This window comes from Panthera onca, chromosome C2 (genome assembly GCF_046562875.1).
Source record: "Panthera onca isolate mPanOnc1 chromosome C2, mPanOnc1 haplotype 2, whole genome shotgun sequence".
NCBI lineage: Eukaryota > Metazoa > Chordata > Mammalia > Carnivora > Felidae > Panthera > Panthera onca.
The window spans coordinates 60,554,360-60,579,446 of NC_138347.1; the positions used below are offsets into that span (position 1 = coordinate 60,554,360).

General features: G+C 43.6%; 1 protein-coding gene across 3 annotated transcripts; it reads left to right on the plus strand.

Annotated features, from left to right (window-relative positions):
• The first annotated feature begins 8,629 nt into the window (after positions 1 to 8,629).
• Positions 8,630 to 24,874, plus strand: TIGIT (T cell immunoreceptor with Ig and ITIM domains). 3 transcript variants are annotated; one of them, XM_060639950.3, is made up of 4 exons: positions 8,630 to 8,924; positions 9,927 to 10,256; positions 13,264 to 13,370; positions 22,003 to 24,874. In XM_060639950.3, exons 1-4 carry the CDS (start codon positions 8,861 to 8,863, stop codon positions 22,252 to 22,254), a joined length of 753 nt encoding a protein of 250 aa, XP_060495933.1. In that variant the 5' UTR covers positions 8,630 to 8,860; the 3' UTR covers positions 22,255 to 24,874. The 3 variants fall into 3 exon arrangements, with proteins under 3 accessions (XP_060495933.1, XP_060495936.1, XP_060495935.1); XM_060639953.3 differs by having other exon boundaries at positions 22,021 to 24,873; XM_060639952.3 differs by having other exon boundaries at positions 8,633 to 8,924; positions 22,018 to 24,872.
• The last annotated feature ends 213 nt before the right edge of the window (positions 24,875 to 25,087 follow it).

The window sequence follows — 25,087 nt, forward strand, 5'->3', positions numbered from 1 at the left end:
GCATTGTTTTAGGATAAAAGAAAAGAGAATTGGTTCTAAGAAATTCAGACAGGATGATGTAGGAGTAGTGTGTGTATGTCGGCGTGGTAGTAGGGACATGAGATGTTAGAGGTGAAGATAAAAAGTAGAAAAGGTGGCCTCATTGCTATTTTAGGGTAGGATATGTTCATTGACATGCAAGAAGGAAGGTGGGCCACTGCAGTGATCAAGGCAGTGAGGCAGGCTGCTCCTGGATCTGGGAGGAGGATTTCACAACCTGGAGGGTTGGTTACAGTGACTGCTGGCCCCACCCCCAAGAGATTAGGATTCAGCTGGGTGGTGATGGGGCCTGAGAATTTGCATTTCTTCCAAGTTTTAAGCCATGTGATGCTGCTGGTCTAGGGTGACACTTTGAAAACAAGTGATTTAAAGATGAGTTTTCTCTTTTGAAGATAAAAGGGATATTGCTGATGGCAATCTATAGGACCTAGAGGGCAGAATAGGAGAGTTTGGAGTGGAGTAGGCAGGAAGGGTGGGAAATTGGGTCAGATTAAAACCTTAAAGGAAGAAGAGTCCAAGTGGCAAGCATTGACCTAGGAGCCTTCGACTTCTGGTGCTGGCTACGACAAGCATGAATATAAACCATGCTGGGCTTAGCCCTGTGTGCAATCTCTTGTTGGCAGAGAGCTAAATTGAGAGAGCTAAATCAAGCTCTGAAGGCCACACCTTAATTTTGACTATTTCTTCCTATCTTGGCAGAATTCTACATGCTGTTGGTTATTCATTCCTCAGATCATGTCTCACCTTTCTTATGAAGTCTTCTCAGGCACTCTGGAAAGGGAGTGTCAATTCTATAAGTCCAAGAGAATGTGTGTCTGTTTTGAGGCAGGACTATGAGTGCCACAGTCTGACACTTCCACTCGCCCTCCAGCCCCACAGGAGGCATGGTGTCCCCAATACTTTTAGAGGAGCATCAAGCCATTTGTGCTTACCACTTGACCTGCTCGGCCAAGGGGGCAGGCTATGCACATCAACCTTGTGAGATCAGGTGGGGATTTATGAATCAATGTTTCCCACCTTTACCGAGACTTTGGTCATACCTTCCCTTGAGCTATGACACCATTCACATCTATAATGTTTTGTTTTTCACAGCGTATGTTTGTAAACATTCAGTCTAAGCATGCCCGAGCGTCCCATCATATTTCTGAAGTGTTGCCTAGGAGCACACGAATCTGGGTATGTGAATTAACACTGTCATCACGACTCTGTCCAGGCATTGGCTGCATGCCAACACTTGTTACTGCTTCTGCATGTGCCTTCATATTATTAAGCTATATCTCCTTGCTCTAAGATTAGATATCCATACTTCAGCTGCACAACTACGGCTTTCTTTTCTTACCTAATACAAATGACTATCCTATAAATCTACCTTTGCTTGTCTCTGCCAATCGTTCGCACATATAGCCTACCTTATATTTTATGGTGCTTTTGTTTGGGCCTAAAACTTTCTACTTGGATTGTGAACTTCTTGAATAACCTTTTTCTTCTTTGTATCAACTATAATGCCTAGCACAGCAGTTTTGCAAAGTAAGTGCTCAATATTTGTTGATTGATTGACATGAAGAAATGTGTTAGGGCTGCTAGATTTGTTATGACAGAATCAAGCAGCCTTAGCTCAGACTAGGAACTGCCTACCCAATATGAGGAATTTGGCTAAATACTGAAAACTCTAGTTATTATGACATTTTAAATTAATTGTATATTTCCAACTGTATTTTTCAGTTTTATGCATAATTATTATTATGCTAAATGGTATTTATACTTAAATGTTTAGTAATGTAAGCGACTGAAATTAGTAATGTCTCACAGTCAAACCAAATTCATTTTTAATTATTCTCTTCTCACAGCCTTTCTATTGACAATTCCACCAATGCAATGCATCCTTGAATTCTAATCACCCTGTACCATGTTCAGGTGGGTTAAAAGACAGAGGCCCCAAGTTCAGTCCTGAAATAGGCAGGGGCCTCCTTGTAAGGGGTCTCCCCTCCCTCCGCAGCACTGGCTCTTTGACCTTGGGCTTCCCCATCCTGACTGTGCATCCTGCCTGCTGCCTTCCTCTCCCTGCTGTTTCCTTTCCTTTAATTTTGACTTTTTACTATGAATTTTGAGTTTCTAGACAAGTAGAATGATAACGCTTAATACCCATATTCCTATCACCTAAATTTAGCAGTCAACATTGTGCACCTTTTCTTTATTATTTTTTTAGGGATTTAAAAATCACAGACATTATGGCATTTCACACTTAAAAGCTTCAGTGGAAATCTCCCCAGACTTTTCCTGTGTAGCCAGTGTCATTATCGCACCATAGTAGTTTGTTAGGGCTGGCATAACACTCACAGATACCACAGACTGTGTGGCTTAAATAACAGAACTTTATTTTCTCACAGTTCTGGAGGCTGGAAGGCCAAGATCAAGGTGTGGGCAGGTTTGGTTTCTTCTGAGGCTTCTCTCCTTGGTTTGTAGGAGATGATTTAAAAGAATATAAACATTTGGTTAAATATATGATTTAAAAGAATATATTACATATATTGATTCAAGAATTCATTCATTCAAGAATATATATATTTATATATTATGTATATACATAAATCATGATTTAAAATCAATTGTATTTATAGTTCAAATTCAAATTTAATATTACAGGGGTTTATTTAATTATTTGAATGTATACTTCTATTTCCTCTTATGCTGAAAAGTTTGGTTTCTAACAACATTAATATAATTACCTATTTGTTATATTGTTTTTTCAAAATAATGAGAAAACTGAATGACTGGAATATATTTGTTTATCCTAGAATATATCCCACTAAGGAAACACAAAGTGCTAAGTTTTAAACTCAGTTAACTGTTTTCTCTGTGTAGTTATGCTGTTCATTTTAGATGCAATTAGATTAATTTGTTTCTTTATTCCTTCAATTTTAGGGATGGCCTTTCTTTCACTTTTGTTTTATATAATATGTATTTTTAGATATGTAAAACATTGACACCCTAGAAATTAAATGCTATACCCAAAGAAGTTTCTCTTCCATCCCAATCCCCCCTCTATCCCCTCCCTCTTCTGCCATCTAACATTAACTAATTTAAAACATTGAGTTCTGATTAATTCTTAACAGTGTTCCTTATTACAAACATAGGCAAAATTGTGCTCATATTCTCATTCCCCTTTACCCCTTCCCATGAGGTTTGCATATTATACACATTTTTGGGCACCATACCTTTTCATTTAAGTCTTCTGGAGATCACTCTGTGTTAATATATCAAGATTACTCTCATTCTCTTCATGGTTGCCCAGTTGTGCCTCACATGAGGGTGCCAGAGTTTATTCAGTAAGGAACTGGGTGTCACAGTTTATTCAACAAGATTGATAGACATCTGAGTCATTTCATGTTTTTTTTGCTAGTACACGTAATGCCTCAACGAGTAATGTTTTGCATATGTCATTTCACATTTGTTTTTCTAAAATTATTTTAATGTTTATTTATTTTTGAGAAAGAGAGACAGAGACGAATATGGGGGAGGGGCAGAGAGAGAGGGAGACACAGAATCTGAAGCAGCTCTAGGTTCGGAGCTGTCAGCACAGAGCCCAAAGTGGGGCTCAAACTCACGAACCTTGAGACCATGACCTGAGCTGAAGTCAGACACTTAACTGACTGAACCACCCAGGAGCCCCTGTCATTTCATATTTGTGAAGTTATATCCTTAGAATAGATCTCCAGAAGTAGGATTCCCAGGTCCTTGATAGATACTGACAAATTCTCCTCCAAAGGAATGATGTCATTTCATATTCCCAACAGCATTCTATGGCAAGACTTGCTTCCCCACAGCCTCACTAGTAGAGTGTATTGTTACAGTCCTGACGTTAGCCAATCTGGTGGGGGAGACATGGTATCCCAGTGTTGTTTTAATGCACGTCTCTCTCTTTACAACGGGGGTTGAAGAATTTTCCATATGTTTAAGGAACATTTGTATTTCTCTTGCTATAAACCATCAGTTCGTGTATTTTGGCATGTTCAGGGTGGTTGGTCTTTTTCTTTTTTGATTTCCAGGAACTCTTTATGTTAAAGAGATGAATCATTTGGCTGTGAAATATGTTCCAAATATTTGTTCCTAGTTTGTCATTTGTCTTTTCACCTCTATGACTTTTTAGTGCAAAAATCTTTTTTTTTTTTTTTTTTAAATATGTACTCATGGGTACCTGGGTAGCTCAGTGGGTGAAGCATTGGAATCTTGATTTTGGGTCAGGTCATGATCTCATGAGTTCGTGAGTTTGAGCCCTGCATTGGGCTCTGCACTGACAGTGGGGTGCCTGCTTGGGATTCTCTCTGCCTCGCTTTCTATGCCCCTCCCCTGCTTGTGCGCTCTCTCTCTCTCTCTCTCTAAAAAAAAAAAAAAATATGTAGTCAAATTCCTCACCACGTTGTATTTATAGATTCCAGATTTTGAGTCACAATTAAAAAGGTTGTCTCCACTTCCAGGTTTCAAAGGAATTCACAGATGTTTTCTTTTAATATATGTATGGTTTCATTTAAAATTTTATTTGAATAGCTGATTCATTCTGGAAAGTTTTCTTTGTATGACTTTTGCACATTTCTTGTTAAATTTATTCCTAAATATTCTTTCTTTTCTTTTCTTTTTTTTTTTTTTTGCTGCTATTGTAAATGTGGATTCTCTCCCAAATATCTTACAACTGGTTGATGATTGTATATAGGAAAACTATTTGTTTATTTATATTAATTTTATATCCTGCCAATTTAACAGAATTCTACTGTTTATGGTATTTTTCCCATTGATTCTCTGGGTTTTCTGCTTATACAAGCCTTGATAACTAGAGATAGTTTTTATATCTTTATTTCTAATTCTTATGCCTCTAACTGCATCTTTTACTTAATCAAATTAGCTAATACTTTTGATCAGTGGTTAACTAGTTGCAGCAATAGTGAGTACCTTGTCTTATTCCTGACTTTAGTGGGAATACCTCTAGTGTCTTCCCATCAAAACAGATGTTGGCTTTGGATGTCCAGGTGGCTCACTTTGTTGAGTTGGCTCTTGATTTCGCCTCAGGTCATGATTCTGGGGTCACAGGATTGAGCCCAGCATTGGGCTCCATGCTGAGGATGAAGCCAGTTTAGGATTCTCTCTCCCTCTCCCTCTGCCCCTCTCCCCTATTTGCACTCTCTCTCTCTAAAATGAAAAATTAAAAATAAAAAAGAAGAAGAAGCTTTCTGTGTGGATTTCACTGTCAATCAATTCATTCGCTCAAAAAAACAAAAGATTTTGGCTTTGAGGCTGGTTGTGTGTGTGTGTGTGTGTGTGTGTGTGTGTGTAATTATGTTAAGAATTTATCAATTTTTATTTTGCTGAATGTTTTTTTAAAATAATTCATGGGATTGAATTTTCTTTTCAGCATCAAAGGAAATGACCATTTGCTTTTTCTATGTGGATATAGTATTTAATATTAATGAAATTTTTTTGGTATTGAATCACCCTGCAATCATGGTATAGACTCCCTGGTCATTGTGTATTTTGCTTAATATGCTTTTGGCATCTGTGTGGCAACTTTTATTTAGAATTTTTCCTTCAATATTCATAAGAGATTAGGATCTGATTTTCTTTTATTGTGTGCAATCTTAATCATTTTTATATCAGTTTGAAATTCACTTCATAGAACTAATTTGGAAGTTTTCTTTTGTGTTGTATGTCTGTATATTTTCAGTAACATTGAAATGATCTTCTCTCTAAAGGCTTGTTATAGTTCCCCTGTGAAATCATCTAGGCCTGGCATTCTTTTCAGTGGGGGAGGGAGAGCTCTTGATGGTTAGGAGGTTCCTTGAAAGATGTTTCCCTGTACTTCTATACTGAGGGCTCCAGGTGGCAGGAAGTAGGAAATAAGGCTGCAGGGGTAGAGGATACCTTTCTAAAGGCAGATGAGGTCTGGGGTAGATTGAAAGTATAATCACCTTTAGGGTGGAGAAGGGACAAGAGGGGAGTAATGTCGGAGGGGAGGTGTGGGTGCGCCAGGAAGAGAAGCCAGAGAGGCCCAGGCTGAGGAGAGATCAGCTGCTTCTTCCCAAAGATTTTTCTTCTGACTCTGCATTCCAACCTCTCCTGGGGGGTCTCTGTCCTATTTTCACAGCTGAGAAGGCAAAGGAAGTTTCCTGTAGTCCACAGCCTCTGTCAGGGAGGTTCTCAGAGTCACCTTACCTGAGGGAGCTTAGACTAACAACAGTCAGCAATCCCCTCCCCAAATTCTCCCCATTTGCATTTGTCCTGAGCCAGTTTTAGCCTACAAGTCCTGTGGCTCACAGACTTATTAAAAATCTTGAAGTCATAGACAGGTCTGAGGCAGCTCTCTCAACAAGAGGTTTGGAACAACCACTCCACTGCTCAGATAGCTCTGCTGTGAGATGGCTTTACTTTGGCAAATGGTGGATGGGGGTAGGCTCTTCTGGGTGCCTTGAGAGTCCATGCCACCTTCTTTCCCCTGCTTCCTGTCTCTCAGCTTCCTCAGCCCTCTGTGGACCTGCAGGAGGCCCGCCTTGGCCACAATACAGCCTATCACCAACAGGTGCTGGGGTCAGTGAGGTAAAGAGTGGGAGCACTTGGCTAGAAAGGTCACCTCCCTGCAGCTTCAGGATGTTGCATTTGAACAAAGACAAGGAAGGGGAGGGAGAGGAAAGTTGTGATATCCCTGAAGCTCCCCACCACTTCTGAACCCAAGGAAAGACTTTGGAGAGGCTGAAGCTCACACGCACTGCTGAGAGATTGTTCTGTGCTCCAAATGGTGTTTCCTGCGTACAGGTTGCAGGCCTTGTGGAAAGTGTGATCACTCTCAGTGCCCCCCTCACCCTGTGCTATGATCTCTTCCAGGCCACAGATTTCTAGCTGGAGCTGATGGAGTGGGTGGTGGGTTTGCAGGGCGAGGGAAAGGCTGGGGAGTGCTTTACATTTTAGGCCAGCAGTGGGGCCTGCTTGGGATTCTCTCTCTCCCCTTCTCTCTGCTCCTCCCTCCCTGGGGCTCTCTCTCTCTTTCTCTCTCTCTCAAAATAAATAAATAAACTTAAAAAAAAGAGAGTCAGACACTTAAAAAAAAGAAACAATTAGAGAAACTCTTTAACCTTTTTTAAAAAACTTAGTCTAAGTTTCTTGGGGTTTCTTATTATATAAGATAGATCCTACCTCTATGGCTTTTACCCATCCTACTGTGGAAACCCAGGCTGTAAATTTTTTATAACCCAAACTCCAGTGTCCCCCTCTCTGTGCTCTATTTCCACTACTTGCTCTCAGCTCTCCCACCCTGGGCTTCTCTGCCTGGATAGCCGGTTTTGGAAACACTCTGCCTGTTCAACTTCTGAACCCTCCCTTGGACACACATTAGGTATTACAACTTCCTCAGCTTCAGGCACTGTGACTGTTGAAAAGAGATTGGAGGAGATGTCTTTCCATGTGAGCCTTGAAGCTGAGTTAGGGCAGAGAGAAGTTGAGGCATATGTTCTCTAAGAGGCTGGAGGTGGGCTATGGGGGGGTGCATGGGTCATGGTATCCAGTTAGGAATGGGTGGAACCCAGGGAAGACAGGAAAGTGGTTTGAGATGGAGCATCCTGTGGGGGAGAAGGGGAACAGGAGGACAGGAGCGTGGACAGTGTGGAACACTCAGGTTGCTTCTCTGGAGTGGAGGGGCACAGCACCAGGCTTTAGATGTTCCTCCTGGTGGAACAGCAGATTTTCAGGATGTGCACCATGAAACATGCCCAAGGTAGCAGAGGTGAGCCCTAGAGGCAGGTGAACAGAGACCCTCCACCTCCTTCGCCCAGAGTGTAGCTTCACTGGAGAGCAAGCTTTGAGTATCTGAAGGCAGGGGCTGTGATTATTCATCCTGTGTTCCCAGAGCCTCGTGCTGAGTCTGGTGTTTCGTAGGCTCTTTGGACTCTCAAGTGAATAAAAGAACAGAGGGAAGGAAGGAAGAAGGATGGGTCAACAGTACAACTTGATAATGAGCTGGAAACTCCAGATGAGTATTGATCAGCTCCTTTCCAGGGTCAGGTAATTGGGGCTCATCCTCCTCTGCACTAGTGATTTTCATGGGCAGGGGATGGGGGGTCACCAGTCATAAGAAAACTCCCTCTTCTGGTCTCCTCTGACTCTGCTGGGTTAGAAAAACTAAGCCAGAGTTCAACAAAATCTCAGTCCAGATAGACGAGACAGAAGAAATCAGATTCAAGAAAAGGACCTCATTTAAAGGAAAGTTGCTCTGTTGTCTGAGACTTTTTGTCCTGCCCACATCTAGTCTCTGAAGTAAATGCCTCTTGTTCACTGGCTCATTAGATTTCAAGCGCAAGTCTTGGTCTGTAAAGTATGCAAACTTAGATTTCTCTTATGGGTGCACATTTTTTAGTAGGATGAAGCCAGGGTAGCCCAGTGACCTCCACAGGCTCTTCAGAATCTTGGGCGTTACCAGATACACAGGGCCCTTGAACTTGTTAGACAAAGGCTGATACAAAACAAGTGCATCAAGACAGAATTTAAAAACAGCAGATTAACTAATAGTAACCCAAAGACCAATGCGTCTGTAACCACATTTTTGTTTATTTTTTAGTGTGTTTCCTTCATGGTCTTTCTTGTGGCTCAACCTATGCAGTTTGTGTACTTGTTGAGAGCTTTTTTTTTTTTTTAACCTGTCTCTGACATTGTTTCTGCTGAACTCAGTTTTTCCGAGACCCTCTCTCCTCATAGGCTCAGTTTTGGCCTGCCAGCCACAGTCCTCCAGTTTCCGTGGTAGAAGAGGCCTAGGCTGCTTCCTGTGGGCCCCCCGCTGGGCAGAAGCATGCAGTGGTATCTCTTCCTGATTTGGGCACAGGGGCTGAGGCAGGCTCCCCTCCCCACCTCAGGTAAGGCCTATAAATCCAGCCTGGAACTGGAGAAACAGAAGGAGGAAATAAGTCTGGGAGTGGAAGTGAGGGAAGGAAAGGCATGGTTTTCAGAATCCTGTGGCTCCTCATGTGAGAAAAGGCAGCATCTGGTAAGCAGGTTCTGTTTTGGGTGGCAGATAGAGGCCTTGGGGTTGGGGTGTCTGACTGGCCAACCCAAGAAAGGAAATGGGGAGAGAAAGGAAACAAGGAGGAGGGATGATCAGTTTGCTTGTAGAAGTTCACTCCTGTTTCATCGTTCTTTCTTCTGTCCTTGAGGAAACTTCTAGAAAGACATTGTACATTTTCTGTGGATCAAAAATGTCTTCTTCACAGATTCCAGAGAGTCTACCATTATAGACTGAATTTACATTAGATATGGTTCCTTCCATAATCAAAATCATAGACATATGTTTCTGAGGGGGGCACAGATATTGAGACACTATATTATAATTTAATTTGTATGTTGTTTTTTTTGAACCATTTGAGGGTGGAGCTGTACCCAGATGATGGGCAGTGGTCAGTGCTGAGGAGGGTAGTTTTGTCTGGGAGAAACAAGTTTCTCTCCAGTCTTCCTTTCCTTTGGATTTTGTGGCTTTCCTGAAGGTTTTTCCAGGCACCTCAAACAGCAGTCAGACAAACAGCAAGGTTTTATTTCAAGGAGTAGTGTGCCCAGCGTAGAACTGGCTGCTGGAAGCTGAAGTAAAACAGAAGTGGTGGCTGACAGGGCTTATGTTGTAGGTAGGGAGACAAAATAAGTACATGGAAATAATCAAAGAGCTTGTCATGAAGCTAGATTATAGCAGCATATCCTGAGTGGGTGAAGTGTAGCAGTTATAGTCCATGTGGGGAGTGACAGGATGGACAGGAGACACTGTCATTCCACAGACCAAATCTAGCCTCAAAGCCCTTTAGGATTTCTATAGGAACATTCCAGGACAGCTGTTGACATAGGACTCATGCACATTTTCTCCCCTTCCCTAGGAGCCATGTCAGGCAGGATAGTAACAATGGGGAATGTTTCTGCAGAGGAAGGTGGCTCTGTCACCTTGCAATGTCGCCTCTCCTCTACCACTGCCAAAGTGACACAGGTCAACTGGGAGCAGCAGGACCAACTTCTGGCCGTTCATCATGCTAACCTGGGGTGGTACCTCTGCCCAGCCTTCAGGGAGCGAGTGGTCCCCGGCCCCAACCTGGGCCTCACCCTGCAGTCGCTGACCAGGAATGATACAGGGGAGTACTTTTGTACCTATCACACCTACCCCGACGGGATTTACAGAGGGACACTCTTTCTGGAGGTCCTACAAAGCTCAGGTATGCGCTCTGGAGCAGGGTGGCTAATGAACTTTCATCCTCCAGAACAGAAGATGTGTTCCTGCTAAACACTGTAAGAACAGGGTCTTTCAACCCTGGTTCACATTCAAATCACCAGGGAGCTTTTAAATGACACTGATGCTGGAGCCGCATCCCAGACCAATTTAATCAGAATCTCTAGGGGCAAAGTTGGGATGTAATAGATTCTAAAAGCATGCCTGGTGATTCAGATGTGCAGCCAGAATTGAGAGCCACTGTTTTGCGTAAGAAGGGCATCTTATATGTGTTGGTTAGGAAGAACACTTAGTAAGGTCATTTGGGAAGGGTTCTCATTTATTGGTTTAGGATTAACCAGGCAAATTAGAATTAGCTTCTGGGGCACCTGGGTGGCTCAGTCAGTTAAGTGTCTGACTTTGGCTCAGGTCGTGATCTCACAGTTCATGAGTTTGAGCCCCACTTTGAGCTCTGTGCTAACAGCTCAGAGCCTGGAGCCTGCCTCAGATTCTGTGTCTCCCTCTCTCTCTGCCCCACCCTAGCTCATGCTGTCTCTCTCTCTCTCTTTCAAATATAAACATTTAAAAAAATAAAAAGAAAGAATTAACTTCTAAGTTTTTTTTTATGTTTATTTATTTTTGAGAGAGAGAGAGAGAGCAGGGGAGGGGCAGAAAGAGAGGGAGACAGAGGATCTGAAGCAGGCTCTGCCCTGACAGCAGAGAGCCCGATGTGGGGCTCAAACTCTCAACCTCGAAATCATGACTTGAACTGAAGTCAGATGCTCAATCGACTGAGCCACTCAGGCACCCCTAGCTTTTAAGTTTTACAAAGGATTAAAACACAGTGTGTGCTAAATGTAAATGCATAATAATTTACCTTTGTATGGTACTTCATAGTTTCCAGAGTGCTCTCAAATTCATTATCACCTGAACACTTAAACCAGTTCTCTGCAAAGTGGGAAAAGATTTTTGCATCTGAGAAACAGTATAGCAGAGTGGTGATGAGCTCAGACTATGACACCAGAGAGCCTGGGTCCAAATCTTGGTGCTGCTGTTGACCTCAGACAAGATTACTCAGCTTCTCTGTGCATTGATTTTCTCATCTGTGAAATGAAAATAGATGTAACCTTATGAGGTTCTAACATAGGACTGAATACCATACTACAAGAAAATGCCCTGAAACAAGGCCTGGAATGGGGCGCCTGGGTGGCTCAGTCAGTTAAGCATCCAATTCTTGGTTTCGGCTCAGGTCATGATCTCACGGTTTCGTGGGTTTGGGCTCCGCATTGGGCTCTTCACTGACAGCACTGTGGAACCTGCTTGGGATTCTCTCTCCTTCTCTCTCTGCCCCTCCCCCACTAGTGCTGTCTCTGTCTTTCTCAAAATAAATAAATAAACTGAAAAAGAAAAAAAGAAAAAACAAGGCCTGGAACATGGTAAGTACTGTTAGCTCTTACTGCCAGCCACTCCCATGTCACTATTTGATGGAGGTGAAGGCTGGGCCTTACAGTTGCTCAGAGCAGTAGAGCTGGTTTTAACACAGATGATCGGGTTCCATTAAATTACACCCTCAGAGCTTTTTGCTTTTTATTTTATTTTATTTTTTATTTGAGAGAGAGAGAGAGAATGAGAATCTTAAGCAGGCTCCGCACTTAGGGTGTAGCCTGACAGGGCTTGATCCCACAACCCCAGAATCATCGCCCGAGCTGAAATCAAGAGTCAGGCCCTCAACCAACAGAGGCCCTAGACCCTCAGAGCTTCTGCCTGTTACTATCGATTGTGTTGGAGATTAAGCTTTATGAGTTAGCAAAATATGTGTAGACTGAGAAGATAAAAGGCTACTTTAAAGTTCTTTTCAATGCTGCTTCTTGGCTGGCTCTGGTATAGGTCAATGCTGCTTCTTGGCTGGCTCTGGTATAGGTCAATGCTGCATGTGGGGAAGAGCCTATATCCTTTCTGGTTCTATGCACAGCCCTTCTGCCCCCAGAAGCTGTGTTCTCCATGACTACTTTGCTCCCCATCTGCCCTCTTCCCCTACCTGTGGCCAAAGCAAGAGGCTGAGTCTGCGGTGCAGGAGGAACTCATCCTGGGGAGCTTGGGCTCCCTCCCCCCTGGTACTGTGTGGGTCCTATGGGCACTGCCTTGTCCTTAGTGACTGCATTCCTTAGCCACCTTTCCCACAGTGTAAGCCCTTAGAGGGAAGAGGGCCTGCCTCTGCTACACCCTTCTCTCAAAACTTCCCTGCACCTCTGGGATCTGCCCAAGCTCGTAGGAAGGAGGTGGGAATAGGACAAGGCAGCCTGGAAACCCTTCTACCTACAGTACAGCACACATCTGAGCAATTGTTCTGTTTCTCTCTTGCTGTCCTTGAATCAGCTGTCACTCTTTTCAAAACTCCCTTTCTGCTTTTCCTCCTTACACTTTATGTCTTAGTGGAAATTCATTTGTTCATGCTTTAATTCCATATTGCAAATATTTATTAAGCACCTGCTATGTGCCAGGTGCTGAGAAAAAACAGGATAAACCTCCAGAACGTTACTCTCTCCAGGGTCTCACAGATGGAAAAATGTTACAGGTTTAATGTGAAAGGTTATATTCTTTCCCCCCTCTTTTTTATGCTTTAATTAATTAATTTTAATTTTTAATTAAACATTTTTTACTAGTATGATTATAAATATGAAATTTAATAAAATGTTCACTCTCTGGGTTTTTTTTTCTGGATGTTATTTTTTGTTTCATTTCATGATTAGCATGGAAAGTGATTTTGTCGAATAGAGGAAGGGAGTGTTAACAATGGTCTGCTTTGGTTCCAGAGATTAGCCATTGATTTTATAGTAAGCCAGGTAGATGCTCTTCGGTTCAAGGAGCTGGGCTTAAAGACTCCAGTCCTATGGTTACAGAAAGACCTGGCCAGCCTGCACCTCTGTGCCCTGACACACAGGCTTCCCTGTGTAATGGCTGCCCTTTGCTTCTGGCTTTCACCACCCCCCGTCTTCACTTTGTCGCCCCTCCAGTGGCTGAGCGCAGCGCTGGGTTCCAGATCCCACTGCTTGGAGCCATGGCCATAGTGCTGGCAGTCATCTGCATGGCAGTCATCGTGGTGGTCACATTGACCAGAAAGGTAAAGACTGTGGCTGCACATCTCAGTCATGGCCACTCTGCCCCTGACACCCTATCCTTTCATGTCCCCTTCCTGTCCAGAGAGAGACCTTGATGTGCTCTCCCCCGCTGCCCTACATATCTGTTTTACAGTCCTTTCTCTGCCTTTCAGTGCAGTTGTTTACGCTCTTCTTCTGTCGCTTTCCTTGTCTGGGAACTGCAGAAAGGCTGGACCTGTATTCCCCCCCATCTTGCTGTCACCTACAGCTCCTAGTTCTTGCCTGTCCCTGAAGCCACTCCCTAGAGAGTTTGATTTATCTATTGTGAGTTTGCTGTATTTTGGGCATCTACCCGGTACTAGGGATTTTTGTGTGTTAGCTTATGTAATTTTAACAACCTTCTGTGGTGTTGGGCTACCCAGCAGTTCTACAGGATGAGAAATAAACATTCCCGAAATTTAGGGGAAAAAGGTACATGGCAAGATCAGTAGGCTATACATCCTCTGTTGCTCTAGCTTAAGAGCTCATGCAGCTGAAAGAGTGCTGGATGGGGAAGTAGATGATGTCGAGTCTGAGCTCAGCATTGAGGGTGATTACAGGGAAAGTTGTGGAGTCTCCCGTGTCTCCATTTCCTCATCCAGAAAGTGGGGATGATGGTGATTCTACTTGGTCTGTGTCACAGAGCTGTGATGAACAGGTGGCACAGTGCCTGTGACAGCCTTGTAAACAATGAAGAATTAGATGAATGTGCTTGTGTTGTAAACTGGTAGCTACTGATTAGGATGAATGAAAAAATTTCTGCTCCCTGTTTTGTCTGCCCTTTTGGACTTTTAAAGCCATCCCAGGTCGCCTTAATTTCAGTCACCAAACATTTGGGGGAAAGCAAGTCTGTGATTGCCAACATCGTTTTCCACCTCATCCTAGACCCTGCTCCCTTGTTCCTGATTCACTTTCCCCCCAAACTGGGTTTGGCTCAGTGAACAACCCAGCTCTTCATCCCTGACATTTCTTTCTCTGGACCATGTGCTTGGTGCTGTTATTACTGATATATGTGGGTTTACAGCTACCACCTTATTTTCTTCATATATGTTTTGCCTGTTTTTTCCCCTACTCTTTCTTGCTGTCTTTTGAATTAAGTACTTACTATTATAAAAAGATCTATTTGGTAATTATGCTAGATTTGCTATTCTTTTAGTGGTTACACTAGATATTACAAATCATACCCCTGACTTATTCAAGTACAGTATAAATTAGTGCTTTAATCATGTCTTGGATTTTGCAAGAATCTTAGGGCGCATTAACTCTTTTTTACCTACTTTCCCAACTTATTGCTATTATTACCATGTGTTTTAGTTTTATATATATTTTAGACCCTGCAAGAAATTAGTATTGTTTTTAGAGTCACTATTCACTTAGATTTACCCTTTCTGTTGCTCTTTACTTCTTCCTGCATTTCCTGTCTTGTACCTAGGATCATTTTCCTTCTGTCTGAATAATATTACTTATATTTCCTTTTGTGTAGGTGATGAATTATCTTGGTTTTTTTTTTTTTTGTCTGAAAATATCTTTAATTTTTCCTTAATTTAAAAATGATATATTTGTTTTGCTGGGTATACAATTCTATGTTGGCAGTTACTTTCTTTCAGCACATGGAAAACATTTTTCTATTGTCTCTGGCTTCCCATATTTCTGTTGAGAAACTATGGGAATCTTATTTTTGCTCCTTTGAAGATATGGCTTTTTCTTCTCATTCCTTTGAAAACTTTCTTTCTCTTTGATTTTCAGCAATTGTACAGTGATATAATTAGATACAGCTGGGAACATGTAGTACTCTCAAGGCGGGTGGCTTGAAGACAGTTTAAAACGGACAGTTACGAAGTACTGGGCAGCATTAAGGAAACCATTAGGAGAAGTGTAGCAGTGTACTGTCACCCCTAGTCTTTAAGGGAAAGGGGAGAAGGTGATTACTAGAACCTGGAAAGGGAGACATGTGTGGAGGGGACCAGCTTGAGAAGTACTGTAATCTTTGATTGAAGGTTATAGCCAGTCTAAGGCAACTATGCAGAGAGAATGCCAGGGGAATATATATATATATATATATATATATATATATATATATATATCTCCTCACCTCACTCTCCTTGCCTTCATCCTCTACTGTTGCTCTGCATTGGTTGAGCCCAAACCCAAGCCTGAGGGCAAGGAAGTCTGCTGATGCAGTACACATAGTTCTGTCTTCTTAGGAAACAGAATCAGGTGCAGAAGGCTGGAGAGCAGAGTTGGCGGGTGAACGGTTGGTATCCACCCTTGCTGCTCACAGACCTGGAAACTGGGCAAGAGATTTTGACTTTCCATGGGTGGGTTCCTGGTCTCAGTCTTCTCTCATGTATTCTTGATCTCTTGTCCATAGATAAGCAACACCCCTCCCTGTTGGTTGTCCATCCATATTTATCTTAGGAGCACTGTGCTTTATTAGCCATCTTAATATCCTGGTGGGTCAGGCTGCCATTGCAGTAACTACATCCACTTTGTTTCTTAAGTGCTACCATCTGCCCCTATATCATTTTGGGGTCTCCTCATTCCTATTGCTACTAGGGATCCAGGTCTATAAAAGCATTCAGCCCCAGCCTACAGAGGAGAGATACCACTGAGGTTCCCAGTAATGCTGGTGCTTTCTTCACTAGCACATTCTTTTTCACCTTTGTAAAAGAGTGTCCTCTGGATCTTTGCTAGAAACATAATCAGCTATTGGATTTTCAAAATTATGTAGTACAGGGATCGACCAAGTTTCTCTGTAAAGGGCCAGGTAGTAAATCTTTTAGACTTTGTGGGCTATATGGTCTCTGTTGCAACAGTTCAACTCTGCCATTGCAGCATGAAAGCACCACAGACAATATGAAAATGGATGAGTATGGCTGTGTGCCAACAAACCTTTATTTATAAACACTGAAATTTGAATTTCATATAATTTTCATGTGTCATGAAATATTATTTTTCTTTTGAATTTGTTTTCAACCACTTAAAAATATAAAAATCATTTTTAGCTCATGGGCAGTACAAAAATCTGTGGTAGGCCAGATTTGAGCCATGGGCCTTAGTTTGCCAATCCCTGATTTAGTAGGTTATATTGGGGAAAACTCTGTTTTTTTCTTCTTCTCTACTCTTAACACTGCACAGAACACTTCTAAACAACAGATGGGTGGGTTTATTCCCACACTGACCAATTCTTCTATACCATCTGGGTGTCCTACAATCAATTCAGTTCTGACACTATCTACTTGGAGTTAACATCAGAACCCACACATTAAGGGCTCAGTCCTACAGGACTGCCCTCACTTTCAGCCCAACTGCAAGTCCCAGACTGTCACCTGTACTTCTGACTGACCAACTATAAATTGAAGTTTCTACAACCCCCTCCTTGGATTTGATCATTTGTTGACAGCTCACAGAACTCAGAGGAACACTGACTTACATTTACTGGTTTGTTATATAATAAAGAATATGATAAAGGATACAGATGAATAGCCAGATGAAAGAGATACACAGGATGAGGTCAGTAAGGGTCCAAGCACAAGAGTATCTGTCCCTGGAGAGCTGGGGGGTGTTACCCTCCTGACATGTGGATATTTTTAGAAAACTGAAAGCTCTTTGAACTCCATACTTGTGGGATTTTTATGGAGACTTCATCATGTAAGCAAAATTGATTATTAGCTCATGTTCCAGCCCCTCTCTTTTTTCTGCAGAATGGGGGGTGGAGATGAAAGTTCCAAGCTTGTAATCATGGCTTGGTCTTTCTAGTGACCAGCCTCCATCCTGGAGCCCACCCAACGTCACCTCATTGGAACAAAGACACTCCTATCACCAGGAAATTCCAAGCCATTTAGGAGTCCTGTATAAAACATTCCTATCACTCAGCAAATTATAAGAGTTTAAGGAGCATTGTGTCAGGAACTGGGGTTAAGGACTAAATATTAGTAGAAACTGAGGATAGAGACCAATATATATATGTTCCTTATGATTTTACATACGTCCATCATTGCATCCCTACTTATCTGAGGGTTTGGGTTCTTTCTTCCTTAGTTTGCCAAAGTGGTGTTGGTATCTCTCTTGACAGCAGTGTATTAGTATTGTCTTCCAGAGTCCTTGTGAGGGTGTTATATCTTAAGTCACGAGATGTGTCCCAATATTGGCCAGTCTCATATTTTGCTTGCCCAGCATGCCCCTTCGCTCTGAGAATTCACTCCCAGACATGTTCTCCCATTGCTGCCGGTACATGTTGGCCGTGTCCTTTAGGTATAACCTCTCTCCTCCTTAAGCATTCCTGGCATTCCCTCAGGTACTGTAGGCTGCAGTCTTGCCCTAAATATGGGGCTGATGGCCTGTAGGGGACACAGGTCCTAACAGGGCCATAACTTCCATCAAGGAGAAGTGGGCCATTTTTGTAGCTCCATAGGATACAAGAGAAGCAGGTGGTTCTCAGTGAGTCTACCCAGAGATCCTCTTCCCAAGTCATAGATATCTCTCCTTTTCTAAGCATAAGAGACTTGCACAAGCTTACAATCCAGCCTACTTTGAAGTTCTATCTCTCTTACAGTTAGGTCCTGTGCCTGGTCTTCAGTGCCAGAGATGTGTGTTTCTTGAAATGCTATCAAGAAGGAGCTTTGACTCTTCACACTTTGCTTCCAGGTGCTGAGAGATCTGAGCCTGTCATGCTCCCCGCTCCATGTACTGGGGAGAATTTAGTAAAAGCTACTCAATCCCACAATTTGAATAACCACTCTTTTTCCATACTTCTCAAATGTCAGTGATGTGGCACCAGCTCAGATTCCCCTTCCATCTGTGTCCCATCCCATTCCACCACCACCAGTGGGGTTCGTATTCCCATCCAGCTGGGGAGGGATCCCTCCACAATACCATCCTGTGTCTGCTTCTAGGGCCATTTCCAGGAGCAACTGTTTTGGATCAGATCCCCATAAATAGATCCTGACATATGAATTTTGGTGAGAGTGATTTACTGGGATGGACTCTCAGATGAAGGGTAGTGAAGGAGTAGCTGGATAGGGCCAAGGCAGAAAGCTCAGCCAGACTTGGTCTCAGCTGGAGACTTGACTGCAGCAAGAATTAATTGTATGCAAAGTTGGCTGTACCTTGAGGCAGGGAGCCAGATTTTTGAAAACCCACCTTAGTCAACCCCCAATTCCATATGCTAACCAGAGAGGGCAGGGCCCAACAACCACTCCCCAGAGAAGGGGCAGCTGTGAGCTGCCCACAGCCCATACTCTCAGTGTCTGGGGAATGGGATCCCTGGTCCAGCAGGTAGGATCTGAGCAGGGTGCCAACAGCGTTCCTTATAGACCTGGAGAGGCCATTGGTTGCATTATTTAGGAGCGTGGACTTTGGAATCAGACAGACCTAGCTTTGGATCCTGGCTGTACCACTTCAGTAGCTATGGTAATATCTATAAAGTGGGAATAATTATGATGCAGCTCTCATAGCGTTGTGGGAAAACATCAGTCAAGTAATTCATGTAAGGCACTTGGCATTTTTCCCGGCATGTATTAATAAGTATTAGTTATTAAATTCTTGTAATTATTATAGATTTTATTTACCGTGGCACTTTATAATACTTGGTACTCAAAAATATTGATATTGCATGGATGTATTATGACTAAATGAATGGATATTGTTTGCTAAGCAGGTATTGCAAAGAGTTTCCCTAGGGGATCTTCTGTGAGGGAAAAGAGAGATGGCTGTGTCCAGCTCCATAACACTGACTATCCACTGTCTGTCCTCCTCACGTCTCCCAGGGGGCAGTGTTTGTCCTCATAGGACCCAGCTGCAGTCTCCCTTCTTGCTCCTATAGGACCACTTCAGCCCCAGGCTTGTTTTTTGTACTGGCAATGACAGAGTCCCGATACATAGGGATTAAATGAAAACGGAGCAGCTGAGAGACCCATCTCAGGAATGTTTACATTTCCCAGAAGACTTTGGAAGCCAAAATAGTCAAGATTCCAGGGCAAAGGTGGCCAGTCTAAGAGTGGAAATGAGAACACACCAGCACCAAAGGTCACCATCAGTTCTTTGAGAAAGAATTGGATATTTATATGTTTGAAATGGATTGGGTTGCATCAAGGGATGTAGCACTCTTTTAGTACAGCATCAGCATGACCAATGATGACCCCTTTTCTCATACCTATGGTAAGGGTGTAGCCATTGTATTGAAAAGGAATGAATGAAACAGTGAGTAGGAAGAGACCACCTGACTCCTGTGTGTCCTTCTAAGACCATGGCTTCTATCTAGGCCAAGTTCCTCAGGGCCTGCAGTGTAGTGCCACCCCTAATATTTGATATTTGTTCATGGTGTACATCCATGCAGCCTATCCACCCTTCCTGTTAGCCTATATGCGTGCACCGCTGAGCTCACACTAGCCAGTAAGGATGCTCTTTCCTCTCCTGGGAAGTAGTAGATGATGGGAAGAATGGGATTTGGTTTTGTGTTTGTTGTTTTTTTCCAAGCCTGTGTGTGGCTTTTTGTAATTCTGTCATCCAGACCCGTGGACGCACCCCATGGTGGGAGTGAGTGACATACTTTAGAGCAGAGTCTCCAGTAAGACTGAGAGGGTGTCGCCTCTGCAGTTGATGCCATTAGGTGTTTCTTCTGCCATCCTGCTTGTGCCTACTGGTCTTTGATTTCCTTGGCTTAGCACAATCTTCACCTGTGATGCTCTCATATGGGGGCAATGGCTGACCTCATGCCCTTTGTTTTCCCAAACAGATTTCACTGTCTGTTCTATTTTCCCATAATAGCAATTGTAGCTGTCTGACTATGAGTCCCTTTGATTTGGAAAATCCTGTTCTTTTAGGTATGGGCTGAGGAAGAGTGTGTGTGTGTGTGTTGTGTGTGCACGCACGTGCACGCATGCCTGTGCACGCGCATGCATGTGTGAACACACACTTTTCAGTCCCAAAACATATATCGAATGTCTGTTATGGGCTCTGAGGTTACAAAGAGGAATACAGCATAGATCCTTCCCTCAGGGAGCCCACAGTTTGGAGAAGTAAGAGGGGTAAACAGATAAGTTCTAGACAGCATTGCATGTTACAACAGAGAACATCTAGAGAACAGGAAGAATGTCACTCTCACAGAAGGTCAGGGAAGGCTTCTTGGACAATGTGCTACGGAGCTGAGTCTGGAGGAAAGAGTAGACAACTTTTTGGAGATCATATAAAAAGTTGGAGGAGGCAGAAAACAGTGCATGGCATTCAAGAAGCAATAAGATGAGAGGCAGCCTGGCTGAGGAGAAAGAGCATGGCCTGGACCCAAGTCAGAACTGGGATTGTCCTTGGGTAAGTGATTTCACCTGTCTGCATATGAGCTCATTCCAAAGCAGAAACTTCAGTAGGGCTGTTGCTGAGATGACATGAAGAAGCTAGCCAGTATGTGCTCATAGCAGCTTCTGAATAAATGCTCCCTGCCTGACACCCAGGCCGTATGCCAGGAGCTGGAGTGTTGAGTGGGGATGCACCACAGGTGATAAAGCTGCAAAGGTGAGTGTGACCAAATCACCAAAGGTGTTTTGGGGGGCATCACACACAACCTTCTGCAGGGAATGTAGTGAAATTATGGACTAACCTACGGTGTTTTACAAACCCCTTGACATCCACCTGCAGCCCCTCTGGGGGATTAAGCACTCTTCAGTAGACAAGGGGAGCCATCCAAGGGCTTTAGACAGAAGCATGGTCTGATCCAACTTCCAGTGCTAAATTACCACTGTGCTGGTGGCCATGTGAAAGTTGGACCAGAAGAAAGAGGGAGTTCAGAGGTAGGCGGGTGCCGGAAGCACAGGGCGAGATAAGACGTGGGGGTAGGAATAGAGAAGAGGGAAGTGATTTCAGAGGGACTTAGGAATAAAATTTGTTGGGAATTTATGGCTGATTGGAATTTAACATTAGGCTTCTGGTCATCTGGTGCTGTGAACCAGGAAAGAGAACGTAGGGACAGGAGCTGATTGTGGGAGAGGGAACATGATTGTCTCATTTGAGACAGAGTGAGTCTGAGCTTGCTGTGACTGGCCATTGGCTGGTCTGGAGCTTGGGGCTGGAGCCCGGGTTAATTTGGGTAGAGATCTGGGAATGTTCAGAGGGCAGATGGTATTTGTAGAGGTCCATATACATGAGGTGACTCAGAGAGTGTTCAGAGTGAGAAAACAGAGGGCAGAGCTTGGGGAGTCCCTTTATTTGGGGAGCTAATGTGTGAGCAGGAGAAAAGCAGGTCTGGCTGAAGGTGAAGGTGGGGGTTTGCAGGAGGAGAACCGGGAGAGAGTGATACTGTGGGAGCCAGGGAAAGAGAACATTTCCAAAAGTAAGAGGTCAGCAGTGTCAGAGGCAGTAAAGAGAACAAGAGAATTGAGACAGAAAGCTGCTTCACGGGGTGTGGGGCTCACTGCATGTGGAACAAGGGTAGTTTCACCGGAGTGGTTAGTACTGAAATCTAGCTGCGATGAGGCTGAGAAATTAAGGGTTAAGGAATTGGTATTGGTAAGAACACAACTTTGCTTGTGTGTGTGTGTAAGAAAGGAAGAGAGAGATGATTGTAACTATGTATCATGTTGGGGAATAACTTCTGAATGACATCCCCTCCTCCTCACTTTGTAGTTTGTTTGTTTTCAGAAGAAATCTCTCAGAGCCTGTTCTTCGGAAAGTGGCCTCAGGAGTATGCCGTGTGAACAGGAGGAATGGAGTGCCGTCGTTCTGTCATCTGCTGGAAGCTGCATCCAGGCAGAGGCTGTGCCCGTGGTCTTCTGCACAGAGCGGAGGGGAGATGACTGTGCCGAGCCACATGAGTACTTCAACGTCCTGAGTTACAGGAGCCTTGGAAGCTTCAGCTTCCCAGCAGAGACCAGTTAGCTCCCAGAGGCATCGTCTGGGAGATACACTCCTGTCTGCTATTACAGGTGGATGATGTACAAGGGTCTGAAGTCTCCATTATTGCTGCGCGTGTGGGTGTGTATGTTTAGTTGAGTGAATGAATGTCATTCTCTTCTCCACATCTCCTCTGCCTTTCCCTTCCCTGGTGGCAGACCCAGAGTGAACAGTTTGTGTCTTGATTATGAATGCAAAGTTAAAAAAAATAACTTGACCTGGTTTGAGCGGATCTTGTGGCTCTGAGAAATGCATTCCCAACAGGGCAGGGCTTTGGGCTGCAGTTTTGTGATGGATGATGATGATGATATGATCATCTCATTTGTCATGGTCATTTTCATCAACATTCACACATTCAAGGCATTTTATGAACAAGGCATGACATGGGCATGGGCTTCCATGGGGCGATTTGGGCATGACTAACCCACCCTCTCAGGTCTCAGCCCTTGTAAACCTTAAAGTTAAATGGGGTGATGACATTTGCATTAAAGGTAGTAAGAAGACAGGGAGACAAGACATGCGTCTTTGGGAAGAGATGTGGTGCAGGCTGAGGTGGTCAGGATAGGCTTTGTCTGGGGCAAAGTCCTGGGAGGATGGAAGGAACAGTGAGGCTTATGTGGTCAGAGCAGGAATTTTGTCCAGGGAGGTCAGAGAAACCGAACAGAACTACTGAAATTCCCACATGAAGATCCTGGCACCAAGGGAGCCAACAGGGCTTCAGATTTTACTCCCTGAGAAGCTAATTCAAGTCTCCTTTTGCTGGGTGTGCTTGGAGTCCAGGGATGGGCTGCAGCAGGGGACCCCAGGTCTTCCAGCTGCCCGCTGGGGGGGGCTGCAGCTTAGCCCCTGGCCAGGATCCACCTTTTCTCTGTCAACCCACCACGGAGCCTGTGAGGAAAGAATCTGTGTCCACCAAAAGGAAAACCTGGATTTTTAAAACAGGGACTCTTCCTAGGGGGGAGAAAAAAGAGTGATTGAGGGTTTAAAAATGAACACCCTCCCACTAGCTGCTCTGAACCCTTAAATTCACCCTCTGACCTCTTTGTGCTGGGCTTTGGGTGGCATCTAAGTGCGAGTTTCTGTTTAGCTGACAATCAGGCCTTTATCCTGCCATCACCTCTCTTATAGGATTGAGGGGGAATGCTGGGCACGGAGGTGACAGATTTTCTTTCATGGGCACAGGAAATGAGAGAGGATGTGAAGCAAGGCTGTCATTTGCCAACAGCTGAAGTGAAGTATTGCTCTGCTCCCTAAGTAGGCAGGCTGAGCAAGAAGAAAATTCAACTCCTACTCCTTGGATTTGTATTTTTATTTTTCTCGCTTCTCTACCAAATAGGTATGTACTTAGGAGCAACGAGCCCAAATCTGTCCGGACTGCTGAGTCCTTTGGAAGACAGACAGATGCATGTCAAATCCTGTTCTGGGCCATGGCAGCCCAGCACATTCTTCTTGCCGAACTAGTGCAAACAGCTTGGGAGTAGAATACCATTCACGAATTGGAAATGAACTAAAACGTACTGACAAAAGGGAGCTGCAGTTTGCTTTGGAGGAGACATATATTGAGGTCAAGGCTGGACTGAGTGTTGGGTGTTATTTAACATGATTATAGTGACAGGGAAATATCTACAAATACCATTTGGATGGAAATAAAAATACAAAAGAACCCATAGATGCTATAAATGGGCCAGGTTGCTAAAATGAGATTGAATTAGACAGAAAATAAATTTTCAAGTGGAATTCACTGAACTAGATTTTCCTTGGAGAACCAGAGAAGACAATTCCCTAAAAGCCAGATTCCTGGACAGGTGTCCTGTCCGGTGCGGTAGCCGTTCTCCACAGGTAGCTGTCGAGCAGGTGAGATGTCATAGTCTGAATTGAGATGTACTGCGCTGTAAGTATAAAATGCACACTAGATTTTGAAGGCTGGTTGTGTGTAATAAAAACAGAAACTATCACGTTAGTAATCTAAACATATTGATGACATGTCAGAATGATAGGATTTTGGATATTTTGGATTAAAATATGTTATTAAAATTAATTTCATCTGTTTCTTTTTAATTTCTTAATATGGCTACCGGAAAATCTAAAATTGCATATGTGGCTCCCATTATATCTTGATTGGGCCATGCAGCACTAGACTCTGGACCTGAGCACAGCTGGTACCAGGGAAGGGTGTCCATCACTGATTGGTGGTCTCTCTCTTTTGCTCTCATTCAACATAGGGTTTGAGGAGACTTTCTTCTCTTATTATGTCTTTTGAGAAACACATAGGAGAGGATTATAGGGGAGATGGAGTTAGGAGATTATTAAGTGCAGACAGGAAGTGGTCCTAAGCTCTCTTGGATCCCCTCTTGGATTTCATGATAGGAGAAGGGAAGATAAATGAATTAAAGAATGAGAGTTTGGGGAAGAATAAATGTACTGACTTCCGACCCTTTATTACTCCACATTCTAAGCCTGGGCACGTATAGTCTGATCTCTAATCCAAAGAACTATCCTGAACAAATATGAGAAATTTTGAGTCATAGAGCTTTGAGGTAGGTGATCTTCATGAGTAGATAGAGTTTTCTCATGCAGTTTTATTTCATGACTCATTCCTTCTCACCTGTCAGCCCCTGGGGATGAATCATCATGCACTCAGGTTCATACGGATTCCATCAGTGCTGAAGCTAGACAGGGTGGCTGTGTGCTGTGTGCAAATGGCAGCATTCTGGTGGGCACGCCGTCCCCACAAGGCAGAGGGAAGCAGCAACATGGCTGTGGCTGCCAGCTGGGGGATGTGAATTTTGTTCCATCTTCTGGGTCTTCCCAGTGCTGC

Coding starts and splice junctions, on each gene's coding strand:
- TIGIT (XM_060639950.3), top strand. CDS start 8,861: ATGCAGTGGTATCTCTTCCTGATTTGGGCACAGGGGCTGAGGCAGGCT. Junction 10,257..13,263: donor GGAGGTCCTACAAAGCTCAG/GTATGCGCTCTG, acceptor TCGCCCCTCCAG/TGGCTGAGCGCAGCGCTGGG. Junction 13,371..22,002: donor TGGTCACATTGACCAGAAAG/GTAAAGACTGTG, acceptor CTCACTTTGTAG/TTTGTTTGTTTTCAGAAGAA.